The following is a 14,306-nucleotide window of genomic DNA, read 5'->3' on the forward strand; positions in this document are numbered from 1 at the left end:
GAGGACAATCTGGACAAGGATGAGCTTGTCTCCTTCATCCAGAGCAACAGCCTCGAGCTTGTTATTGAGTTTAATGAAGAGGTCATTCATGAACCAATGAAATGAAACTCAGTAAACACCTGCTGCTCTGCGTAACATTTTCCTTCTGTTCTGCATTTACAGAACGGAGATAAGATTTTTTCCAATAAAGTCCACAACCATCTTCTTCTGTTCCTCAACACCAGCATCGAGACCCACAGCGCTCTCCTGGACCACTACAGAGCCGCAGCCAGAGACTTTAAAGAGAAAGCGAGTTTCTGTGTTGTGTTCTGTCGTTATAATGCGTTATAGTGTGCAGATGATTGAGTGGAATGTGATCAATAAACCCTGCGCTTGTTCCTGATGTGTGGTTTTAGATCCTGTTCGTCACGATAGACATCACCACAGATGTGTCCCACGTGCTAAATTATTTTGGTCTGTCTGCAAGTGAAGCCCCGATCCTGCGATTAATCAACACTGACACACTGAAGAAGTTCTCCATGGCAGAAACAACCATCAACAAGGACACGCTGAAAACCTTCTGTCAGGACATACTGGATGGAAAAATCAAGGTTCTTCATCTACTTCTTTATTGTTTTGATCAAATAAAAATGAAAATGGTGATCTGGAGACGATTAAATCATGGCCAGAAAAACAAGGTGAATAATCCAGAAATCCAGAGTTAGTACTAAGTCCAGAAGGGCAGACATGGCAAATACACGGCTCTGTGTATCCTTTATACCCCACGACCTGGAAATGAGTATCAAACTAAATGATGTGTAGTGATGGTTGTTCATGAACGATTCATTCATTTAATGCGATTATTTAATGTGACTCGGAAAAACTAGTCGTCGCAAAGTGAGTCATTAGAGTCATTAATGTGACTCAGAAGAACGAGTCGTCTCAGAGAGTGATTCGTTCATTTAGAACGATTCTTTAATGTAATTTAGAAGAATCAGTTGTTTCAAAGTGACTCGTTCATTTTGAACGATTCTTTCAAGTAATTTACAAGATTAGAAAAAAATTGAATGAAGAATAGAACGAATAACTTAAAGAGTGATTTGTTCTTTTTAAACAAGTCGTTTTAAAGTGATTAATTATATTAGATTCTTTGCAATGATTCTTTAATGTATTTTAAAAGAATGAGTCATCTTAGAGTGATTCGAGTCATTTCAAAGTGGTTTCTTAATTTATAAAATGTAATTTAAAATGATACTTTAATGTGACTCAAAAGAATGAATCATCTTAGAGTGATTTATTTATTTATAACGATTCATCTTGAAGAGTGATTCGATCATTTAATAAGAATCGTTTGATAGTGATTCAGTCATTTTAAACGAGTCGTTTCCAAGTGATTCGTTCATTTATAACAATTATTTAATATAATTTTGAATGATTCTTTAATGTGACTCATAAGAATGCGTCATCTTAGAGTGATTAATTCATTTATAACGATTCAAAGAGAAAATAATTTATAACGATTCTTTAATGTCATTTAGAAAAATTAGTCATCTTAAAGAGTGATTCATTCACTTTCAACGAGTCTTTTCAAAGTGTTTCGTTGATTTTGAACGAATCGTTTCATAGTGATTTGTTCATTTGAAATGAGTCGTTTTAAATAGTGATTCGTTCATTTTAAACGAGTCATCTCAGAGTGATTTGTTCATTTAGAATGATTCTTTAATATGATTTAGAATTACGAGTCGTCTCAAAGAGTGATATATTTTATTAAACTGCAGCCTCATTTGAAGAGTGAAGACATCCCTGAGGACTGGGACAAGAATCCTGTCAAAGTCCTGGTGGGAAAGAACTTCAAACACGTCGTCTTCGATGAGACCAAGAACATCTTTGTGGAGTTCTGTAAGCTGGAATCCTCAGTCTGGAATTCTTTAAATGCCAACTGTGTGTACATGGTATATGTACGTGTGTGTGTGTGTGTGTGTGTGTGTGTGTGTGATATCATGTGATATCTCCCAGATGCCCCTTGGTGTGGTCACTGTAAGGAACTTGCACCTGAGTGGGAAAAGTTGGGTGAAAAGTACAAGGACCATGAGAACATCATCATAGCTAAGATGGATGCTACAGCGAATGATGTGGAGGAGGTGACGGTGGAGGGATATCCCACCCTCAAATACTTTCCAGCAGGAACCGAGAGGAAGGTCTGCAGTCTTACCTACAAACTCTGCACCTACACTGAGATCTTCTCTTCTGTATCTCTCCCTCATTATATCTGGTTATTATGTCCACCTTCTGTTTTTCAGGTGATTGATTATAACGGAAAGAGGGATCTGGAAACATTTGTTAAATTCCTGGATAATGGTGGTGTAATGCCAGAAGAAGAAGGTGGTGATGATGATGATGATGATGAGGATGAAGAGCAGGAACATAAAGATGAGGTGGTTTGGTTTAAGCACATACAGAATGATTGGCGTAAAAAGAACTGAATGAATATAAATGTTTAAATACTTTAGATACTTGTATGGTCTCCTGAAGAGCTCTGAACAGTATCTTTAGAGATCAGTTCAAAACTGCACACTTTTCTGCTTAAACCTGCTTCTTTCTCTTTCTGATTACATTCAGGTCTCAGGTGAATCCACAGAAGAATCAGACAGATCGTCTAACAGCTCCAGCAGCAGAGATGAGCTCTGATAACATCTCACACAACACACAGATCGACGCTGAGATGTTCCATTCACACACATTTCAGTCCCTCTGACTCACCAATACACCAATCGTGTAAAAATAACAGAATAAACAGAATAAACGTCATGTGCTCACTTCAACACACTCTATAAAAAGCTTGAACTGATGCTGAATTGTTCTACCTACATTTACTTCTACATTCAGGGCATTCAGCAGATGTTTCTCTCCAGAGGGACTTACTATAATCTCATTCATACACCTGAGCATTTGAGTGGCAGCATGGAGGTGCTGGGATTTGAACTCACAACCTTCTGATCAGAGGTGTTTTATACTTGTACTTTATAGCAGAGTGAAATTCTTTGTTCGCAGATTCCAGTTCTAATCAGTGATGTACATTTAAAAAAGAATAAATGATTCGAACTCACCACAACACACTTATTCACATGAGTTTATAGCAGTAGATGAAAAGAAGGTTTTGTGGTCATGATAATTGTAATTGTAAGTGTTTGAGTCATTAATATCATTCTATTAATAGATCAGTGTGCTGAGAGTCACATTCGAGTCTTTACACAGAAACTGAGGTGATTAAGTGAAGAATCTTGTGATAAAAATAATAATAGTTATAATAAATCAGCACTTGTGATACTGAAGTACATTTGAAGGTAAAAACTTTTGTACTTTTAAGTGAAAGTTTAAAGAGACACTTTGACTTTACTGGAGTCACATTTTACTGCATCTCTACTTTTACGCAAATACACAGATTGTGTCCTTCATCCACCACTGATTATAACAAGTCTAGACTTTCCATTCACAAAGCTTTTATCACATCAACATTCAGAGTTCCATCAGCCTGGAGGTGATGAAGATCCCTGGACTAATCAGATCTGAAGCGTGGCCTCACCAGCGTCTCTCAGAGTTTAGAAACTAACACACGTTAAATAGTGAGAATTTGATCCAGTTTCTTAAATATCAGATGTTCCAAATTCAATTCAATTTAATTTCTACAGCACTTTTAATAAAGCACATTGTCCTAAAGCAGCAGAATGTAATAATAGAACAAAGTTCTCGGAGCTTTAAACTGATGTGTCCCTGATGAACAATACTGAGCCCACCGTGTGAAGGAAAACTCCTGTAGATGGCATGAGGAAGAAACCATGAGAGAAACCAGAAACAAAAGAGAAGCTCATCCTCATCTGGGTTCATATGTTCCACCCCAAAACCTCCCCAGATCTTATCAATGCCTCTAGAGCTGAATGATCTCTAATCTCAGCTTTAACCAGTAAAACCCACCAGAAGAGTGGAGCTCATTATAACAGTCACGAGATCTGATGTGAAGTTCATCATGGGGTGGGATGGTCATCATTTTCTCATCACGAGTTGTCCATCTGCACTGATACTATGGTTAATGAGCTGTGTGTGTGTGTGTGTGTGTGTGTGTGTGTGTGTGTGTGTGATGTTCAGACACAGAAACTATTCACCTGTGTACATACCTAAACAGCAGGTGTGAAAAGTGATTAAAGGGGAAGTGAGACTGCAGTGTGTTAGAGGTGAGAATGTAGGAGATGAGTCAAATCTCATCACAGTGTGTGTGTGTGTGTGTGTGTGTGTGTGTGTGTGTGTGTGTGTCTGTGTGTGTGTGTGTGTGTGTGTGTGTGTATACTCAGATTATAGAAAATATACAGCCTCGATAACCTGAAAAAGAACTGGTAAGATTATACTCACACACACACACACACACACACACACACACACACACACACACACAGAGTGGAATGTGATGTCAGAAAGGTGAACTGGTTTGGTCAGTAATTATCTTTAACACCAAAGAACACATTCTACACAGACACTCTGGAAATAAACACACACACACACACACACACACACACACAGGAGAAAGCATCAACATGGGAGCTCGAGATCAAAGTCTAATCACAGAGGAGGAATGAGACGCTGGACAGATGAAACACGACTAAAGAAGACAAGAGAGCAGTGTGGTGAGTCCTACATCAATACACACAACACACTCATCAGGGGAGATGTTTAGGGATTAACTGTGGATCTTCTTGACTGGGGATTTGGTGTTTCTCCTTCACTGAGTCCTAGAGATCAGAATGCTGAAGAGCTCTGACTCTTAACATCAGTCACCCAACACAGGTCTGCTTCACCATGTGGACTTTATAGGAGATCATTTCAGAACCTGAAAACACCTCCATGGGCCGACATGGTCTCCTCACGCCCTGAATCAGAGGATCTCGAGGGACATCGATACGCTTCATGTTTTAACGAAAAATGCGTACATCATTCTGGGGCAAGGAATGAGGCATGACATCACCTTCGTCACTGACGCATCTGCAGGACTTCCTGTTCACTGTTTCACTGCCAGGAACATTGTGTGCCGTTGGCCACACCCACTTCTCTGATGTCACATCATAACTTTTTGATTAATTGTTTTAATTAACAAGAAGCGAATAATAAATCGCTGTTCTATAAAGTATTGGCGCCTGATAAAAGGAGGAGGAGTTTCTTTCAGCTTCGTCTCTTTTGACTATTTACAGTGTTTTGTGGGCGTGGCTAAAGATCCAGCTGTTCACATGATTGTTTTTCAGCTTCTTGCTGATTATCATCACATCAGACAAGTGAATCTTTTCTTCATCCTGAATCATCAGTAAACAGAGGATCTTCTGTTGAACTCCAGTGTTCAGATTTATGAGATTTGATGCTGCACTTTATTAAACTGATGACGGTAAATTAACAGCTGGCGTGTCAAATCTTCTTCCTTTTCAGAAGTAAATGGATTTTCCTGGAGCCACTTCTGATTCTGCAGTCGTTTTCACGCCTCCACTTCCCTCGTATTCTGAAGCGGTTCAGAATCCACAACCTTCATCTCCACCTCCTACGTATGGTGAAGCAGGTGAGTGAGTCCTCCTGCAGATCAGTGATGTTTCTCTGCTCTCACAGGTGAACATGAGCTGGTCTCTGTATTATATTCACTCGAGGTCTTATGCGATTCCTGAGACCTCCAGTTCCTCGTACTCAACTCCATCATTCCAGTTCTTCAGCTACTTTTTAAACTTCTCAGCACACAAAATCCCCTTTTTGACAAATATTAAGTAAAAAGTTCAAATTCATAATAAATCAATTCACAGGAAAATCCAGACACTTTATTCACAGAGATTTGTTGGGAAAGACTTTGTACATTGTGGTGAAGGAGCTTCATAAAGTTCTCAGAGGTGACATTCATAACAATTTAAGCTTCCTCAAGCTTCCGTTTCAGTACAGTAGTTGTGATGATGGAAGGTGGAACGCTCACTGTCACATCATTAATCTTGCTTGGACACGTCACTACACACGCTAAAGATACCTGAATGCTGCAGAAAAACAGTCAGATCATTCCGAAACTCCTCTGGAACAACATACCTGATCAGATGAATAAAAAAATGAGAAACAACTCTCTTTGGCTGTAATAATCCTGGAAGTTCTTTGAGGAACATGGCTTCAGCAGTCAGAACAACTGAAGAAGTTGTGGAGGAGATTCTGTAGGAACAGATGAACTTTATTTGTGGTTGATGAGATTTATTTCACTGATGATGATAATGATATTCAATAACTCTGAACAGTCACATGACCCAGTACAGGTGCACATACTTTTACACCAATGTATTTTAAATATTGTATAGTTTTTTTAACTGATTAAATAGAGTATCTGTTAATCAGCTGTTGTCATAGAAACAATAACGTATAACAATTATTCTAAAAGTTGTTGTAGAAAACTAATCAACATTTTCTGACCAATCAGAAGGCAGCGTTCTGGATGTAACTGTGATTATTGGATGTTGTTACAGTCGGAGTTCTGCCTGTGAACACCACTGTGTCTCCTTATCCAATCCTCAGCATTCCTACAGAGACTACACAACCCTACACAACTCCACACAACTCCACACGGCCTACACACACAGGTCAGAAAATATACAACTCTACACAACCCTACACAACTCCACACGGCCGACACACACAGGTCAGAGAATATACAACTCTACATAGCCCTACACAACTCCACACAACTCCACACGGCCCACACACACACAGGTCAGAGAATATACAACTCTACACAGCCCTACACAACTCCACACAACTCCACATGGCCCACACACACAGGTCAGAAAATATACAACTCTACAACCCTACACAACTCACACAACTCCACACAACTCCACACGGCCCACACACACACAGGTCAGAGAATATACAACTCTACACAACCCTACACAACTCCACACGGCCCACACACACACAGGTCAGAGAATATACAACTCTACACAACCCTACACAACTCCACACGGCAGACACACAGGTCAGAGAATATACAACTCTACATAGCCCTACACAACTCACACAACTCCACATGGCCCACACACACAGGTCAGAAAATATACAACTCTACACAGCCCTACACAACTCCACACAACTCCACACGGCCCACACACACAGGTCAGAGAATATACAACTCTACACAGCCCTACACAACTCCACACAACTCCACACGTCCCACACACACAGGTCAGAAAATATACAACTCTACACAACCCTACACAACTCCACACACACACAGGTCAGAAAATATACAACTCTACACAACCCTACACTACTCCACACAACTCCACATGGCCCACACACACAGGTCAGAAAATATACAACTCTACACAACCCTACACAACTCAACACAACTCCACACGGCCCACACACACAGGTCAGAAAATATACAACTCTACACAACCCTACACAACTCAACACAACTCCACACGGCCCACACACACAGGTCAGAAAATATACAACTCTACACAGCCCTACAACTCCACACAAGTCCACACGGCCCACACACAGGTCAGAGAATATACAACTCTTCACAACCCTACACAACTCCACACGGCCCACACACAGGTCAGAAAATATACAACTCTACACAGCCCTACACAACTCAACACAACTCCACACGGCCCACACACACAGGTCAGAAAATATACAACTCTACACAGCCCTACACAACTCCACACAACTCCATACGGCCCACACACACAGGTCAGAAAATATACAACTCTACACAACCCTACACAACTCCACACAACTCCACACGGCCCACACACAAAGGTCAGAAAATATACAACTCTACACAACCCTACACAACTCCACACAACTCCACACGTCCCACACACAGGTCAGAAAATATACAACTCTACACAACCCTACACAACTCCACACACACAGGTCAGAAAATATACAACTCTACACAACCCTACACTACTCCACACAACTCCACACGGCCCACACACACAGGTCAGAGAATATACAACTCTACATACATATAAACAACTCTACAAAATTGTAAACATCTCTACACAACTCAATTATAAACAATTGTAAACAATTGTACACCACTCTGCACAACACCACACAATTCTACATACCTCTCAATACTGTACACAACTCTTAACAACTCTATACATCTTTATGCAACTCTACACAACTTACAACTATACACAACTGTTCACAACACTACACACTATACACACATCTACACAACTCTACATAACTCTCACTACTGTACACAACTAACAACTATACACAACTCTACACCACTCTACACAAGACTACACAACACCACACAATTGTAGAAAACTTCACACGACTCTCACAACTCTACACAACTATACACATTTACATTTACATTTGCGGCATTTAGCAGACGCCCTTATCCAGAGCGACATACAAACGTGCTTTAAATCTCTAGTAGTGAATAAATCTACACTGGTACGCAAGAATACAAACTCAATATAAATATAACTCGAATTCTATACACAACACCCCTCAGCTCTGTTGGACAAATTATTTGTTGTGTATTAGGATTGTGTTTGTGTTGTTCTCAGTGTTTGTTCAGCCTTCACACCATCAGCTCCCTCAGTGGCAGCAGCAGCAGCAGCAGGGTGGAAGTCTGGGTCCTGCCCCCACTGTCACCACCTGCCCTCACTGCCAGCACCAAATTACCACCAGTGTGCGTTACAGACCAGGAGGCACAGCATGGGCCACGTGCTGCCTGCTTACAGTCGTGGGGTAAAACACAACATCACACAATCAACACAACACTAACCACACATCACACTAACCACACAAGACCAGACTAACCACACAACACAACACTAACCACACAACATCACACTAACCGCACAAGACCAGACTAACCACACAACACAACACTAACCACACAACATCACACTAACCGCACAAGACCAGACTAACCACACAACACAACACTAACGACACAACACAAGCACTAACCACACATCACACTAACCGCACCAGACCAGACTAACCACACAACACAACGCTAACCACACAACATCACACTAACCACACAAGACCAGACTAACCACACAACACAACACTAACCACATCACACTAGCCGCACAAGACCAGACTAACCACACAACACAACACTAACCACACATCACACTAACCGCACCAGACCAGACTAACCACACAACACAACGCTAACCACACAACATCACACTAACCACACAAGACCAGACTAACCACACAACACAACACTAACCACACAACACAACGCTAACCACACAACATCACACTAACCGCACAAGACCAGACTAACCACACAACACAACACTAACCACACAACATCACACTAACCGCACAAGACCAGACTAACCACACAACACAACACTAACGACACAACACAACACTAACCACACATCACACTAACCGCACAAGACCAGACTAACCACACAACACAACGCTAACCACACAACATCACACTAACCACACAAGACCAGACTAACCACAACACAACACTAACCACACATCACACTAGCCGCAAGACCAGACTAACCACACAACACAACACTAACCAAACAACACAAAACTAACCACACAACACAACACTAAACAACCAAACCCAATACTAACCACACAACATCATGCTAACCACACAACATCACACTAACCACAAGACCAGACTAACCACAACACAACACTAACCACACAACACAACGCTAACCACACAACATCACACTAACCGCACAAGACCAGACTAACCACAACACAACACAACACTAACCACACAACATCACACTAACCGCACAAGACCAGACTAACCACACAACACAACACTAACGACACAACACAAGCACTAACCACACATCACACTAACCGCACCAGACCAGACTAACCACACAACACAACGCTAACCACACAACATCACACTAACCACACAAGACCAGACTAACCACACAACACAACACTAACCACATCACACTAGCCGCACAAGACCAGACTAACCACACAACACAACACTAACCACACATCACACTAACGCACAAGACCAGACTAACCACACAACACAACGCTAACCACACAACATCACACTAACCACACAAGACCAGACTAACCACACAACACAACACTAACCACACAACACAACGCTAACCACACAACATCACACTAACCGCACAAGACCAGACTAACCACACAACACAACACTAACCACACAACATCACACTAACCGCACAAGACCAGACTAACCACAACACAACACTAACGACACAACACAACACTAACCACATCACACTAACCGCACCAGACCAGACTAACCACACAACACAACGCTAACCACACAACATCACACTAACCACACAAGACCAGACTAACCACACAACACAACACTAACCACACATCACACTAGCCGACAAGACCAGACTAACCACACAACACAACACTAACCAAACAACACAAAACTAACCACACAACACAACACTAAACAACCAAACCCAATACTAACCACACATCATGCTAACCACACAACATCACACTAACCACACAAGACCAGACTAACCACACAACACTAACCACACAACATCACACTAACCACAAGACCAGACTAACCACACAACACAACACTAACCACACAACACAACACTAACCACACAACACACTAACCACACAGACCAGACTAACCACACAACACAACACTAACCGCACAAGACCAGACTAACCACACAACACAACACTAACCACACACAACACTAACCACAACATCACACTAACCACACAAGACCAGACTAACCACACACACAACACTAACCACACAACACTAACCACACAACATCACACTAACCACAGAACACAACACTAACCACACAAGACCAGACTAACACACAACACAACACTAACCACACACCACAACACTAACCACACGAGACCAGACTAACCGCACAACACAACACTAACCACACAACACAACACTAACCACACAACATCACGTAACCACAAGACCAGACTAACCACACAACACAATACTAACCACACAACACACTAACCACACAACACAACACTAACACAACACAACACTAACTACACAACATCACGTAACCACACAAGACCAGACTAACCACACAACACAACACTAACCACACAACACAACACTAACCACACAACACAATACTAACCACACAACATCATGCTAACCACACAAGAACAGACTAACCACACAACACTAACCACACAACATCACACTAACCACACAAGACCAGACTAACCACATAACACAACACTAACCACACAACACACTAACCGCACAAGACCAGACTAACCACACAACACAACACTAACCACACAACACAACACAACACTAACCACAACACAATACTAACCACAAAACATCATGCTAACCACACAAGACCAGACTAACCACACAACACAACACTAACCACACAACATCACACTAACCACACAAGACCAGACTAACCACACAACACAACACTAAACAACCAAACCCAATACTAACCACAACATCATGCTAACCACACAACATCACACTAACCACACAAGACCAGACTAACCACAACACAACACTAACCACAACACAACACTAACACACAACATCACACTAACCACACAAGACCAGACTAACCACACAACACAACACTAACCACACAACACAACACTAACCACACAACACACTAACCGCACAAGACCAGACTAACCACACAACACAACACTAACCGCACAAGACCAGACTAACCACAACACAACACTAACCACACAACACAATACTAACCACACAACATCACACTAACCACACAAGACCAGACTAACCACACAACACAACGCTAACCACACAACACTAACCACACAACATCACACTAACCACACAACACAACACTAACCACACAAGACCAGACTAACCACAACACAACACTAACCACACACCACAACACTAACCACACAAGACCAGACTAACCGCACAACATCACGTAACCACACAAGACCAGACTAACCACACAAAACAAAACTAACCACACACCACAACACTAACCACAACACAACACTAACCACACAACACAACACTAACTACACAACATCACGTAACCACACAAGACCAGACTAACCACACAACACAACACTAACCACACAACACTAACCACACACCACAACACTAACCACACAACACAACACTAACCACACAACACAATATTGATCACACAACATCACACTAACCACACACAACACTAACCACATAACACTAACCACATACACTACCAACACAACACAACACTGAAACACTGATCCACATCTTCTGTCTGTTTCAGGCTCGTCTGTGGATTTTGTTTAATCCCCTGCTGTCTGAAAGAATTCCAGGATGCTTATCACTCATGTCCTGCCTGTAAAAATTACTTAGGCGTATATATTCGCTAAAACAAACACACACACACATACACACACACACACACACACACACACACACACACACACACACACACACACATTGTGTATTAAAGCATGGTCTAATTTCTGCTGGAATAACCTACAAAAATATCATCATTATGACTAACATCATGATCTGGAACATTCCACTGGTGAAGGTGAGACACTTGTACAGGTTGTATGGATGAAGACTGCTGAAGCCTGAATCATTAACCACCAAACAGATGTGACATCTTCTGAAATCTGAAGAACCTCCAGAACCTTACATCTCAAAACTACAGAAGAGTGTAGCTAGCTGGATATTGTGTGCACTGTGTGTGTGTGTGTGTGTGTGTGTGTGTTTCATTAATCAGCCATAAATAAACAGTAGGAACTTTAATTTTATATTTCTAATTCTAATTCTAAATTGATATTTTCAGGGGTTTCAGACTCCCACTGTCTGGAAAGTGCACATTTGTAATCGCCTGCTGAGGTCCAGAGGAAACTATAAAATTATAACGTGTAATTTTACTGGAACAGAAGAACAGAATCAATAATCATTCTGGATTCGCTTTAAACCTCAAAAACAAACAATCACCTGGAAATAACGGTGATATAAATGTGATTTAAATGATTGTATGTGTATTAAGAAGGAGAATGAAATGTTCTGATTGCAGAGTGATGGACCGATGTGAATACACTGTATTAATAATAACACACGTTTCTCCACTGTACAGTGACTTGTGTCTGAAACATTGTGTATATAAACTTCATACTGAAACTCACACACACCAACCTGTACATTTACTGTAGACGTCACACCGTGTCGATTTACACTGTTTTACTGAATAAAAGTTGTATAAAACCTGAGTGTGTGTGTGTGTGTGTGTGTGTGTGTGTGTGTGTGTGTGCGTGCACGTGTGTGTGTGTGCGTGTTTGTGCTCAATATTTGGGTATCTGTGTTATTACTTGAGTAAATGCTGATACACAGAGAGTGCATTAAAGTTTTATTTTTATTATCATTTTATTTACTGTATTTTGCTCTTAAATAAATTTAGCTTAAAAGTGTAGGATTAGTAAATACACATCATTTCATTAAACATGATTTATGCTAATGCTAAAACAACATGCAGTTATGTTATAAAACCAATGACTCACTGTATAATGTCTAAAACAGAGCAGCGACCCCAACTGGTGATTATTAGAGTTTTTTTAGAGAACCAATTCATTAGGAACAATTCAGTAAACACCACTAAAGGTCACCGTCCCCCAAGTTCTGAAGACATTTGTATAGAAATGACATACACAGTAAAACATAACTCGTTCTGGAAAAAACCCACCTCTATTGCTATAAGTTAGAAAACCTTTGGATTTTTAGATCCGAAAAACACGAGTTCAATACGATAAGTGTACGATGATGGACAGGATTAGAAATGAGTTTATTAGAGGGACAGCGCATGTAGGATGTTTTGGAGACAAGGTGAGGGAGGTGAGATTGAGATGGTTTGGACATGTGCAGAGGAGGAACATGGGGTATATCAGTAGGAGAATGCTGAGGATGGAGACACCAGGAAGGAGGAAAAGAGGAAGACCAAGGAGGAGGTTTATGGATGTGGTGAGAGAAGACATGCAGGTAGTTGGTGTGAAAGAGACAGATGTAGAGGACAGAGGGGTGTGGAGACGGATGATCCGCTGTGGCGCCCCCTAATGAGAGCATAGCAACATCATGGATCTTTATATTGTTTATGTAGAGAACATCCTCAGCTGCAACAAGTGGTCTTCAACTGAAAAGAACCCTATCCAGATGGCATTAGGATGAATGCCCAGAAAGAGGAAAGAGATCACTGGGAAGTTAGTGAATGCAACCTGCCATTTATTCTGCATCTGCATCTTCT

At 41.1% G+C, this 14,306-nt stretch overlaps 2 protein-coding genes across 3 annotated transcripts in view; both read left to right on the forward strand.

Moving 5' to 3' along the window:
* Positions 1-3,085, forward strand: part of pdia2 (protein disulfide isomerase family A, member 2) — a 7,925-nt gene extending 4,840 nt beyond the window's left edge. Inside the window, exons 5-11 of the mRNA XM_046837145.1 lie at positions 1-81; positions 163-288; positions 396-590; positions 1,758-1,878; positions 1,996-2,177; positions 2,280-2,414; positions 2,599-3,085. The exon at positions 1-81 is cut by the window's left edge and continues 36 nt beyond it. Of these exons, the coding sequence (XP_046693101.1) occupies positions 1-81; positions 163-288; positions 396-590; positions 1,758-1,878; positions 1,996-2,177; positions 2,280-2,414; positions 2,599-2,667 (909 nt within the window). The 3' untranslated portion in view covers positions 2,668-3,085. The remainder of the gene's footprint in view (positions 82-162; positions 289-395; positions 591-1,757; positions 1,879-1,995; positions 2,178-2,279; positions 2,415-2,598) is intronic.
* Positions 3,086-4,319: 1,234 nt separating this feature from the next.
* si:dkeyp-75b4.8 (lipopolysaccharide-induced tumor necrosis factor-alpha factor homolog) lies at positions 4,320-13,281 on the forward strand. Of its 2 annotated transcripts, XM_046837150.1 has the most exons (5): positions 4,451-4,655; positions 5,446-5,572; positions 6,504-6,617; positions 8,583-8,766; positions 12,318-13,281. In XM_046837150.1, the coding sequence occupies exons 2-5, from the start codon at positions 5,452-5,454 to the stop codon at positions 12,421-12,423; spliced, it is 525 nt and encodes a 174-aa protein (XP_046693106.1). In that variant the 5' UTR covers positions 4,451-4,655; positions 5,446-5,451; the 3' UTR covers positions 12,424-13,281. The 2 variants fall into 2 exon arrangements, with proteins under 2 accessions (XP_046693107.1, XP_046693106.1); XM_046837151.1 differs by lacking the exon at positions 5,446-5,572 and having other exon boundaries at positions 4,320-4,655.
* The last annotated feature ends 1,025 nt before the right edge of the window (positions 13,282-14,306 follow it).

Source organism: Silurus meridionalis, chromosome 24 (assembly GCF_014805685.1).
Source record: "Silurus meridionalis isolate SWU-2019-XX chromosome 24, ASM1480568v1, whole genome shotgun sequence".
Lineage (NCBI taxonomy): Eukaryota > Metazoa > Chordata > Actinopteri > Siluriformes > Siluridae > Silurus > Silurus meridionalis.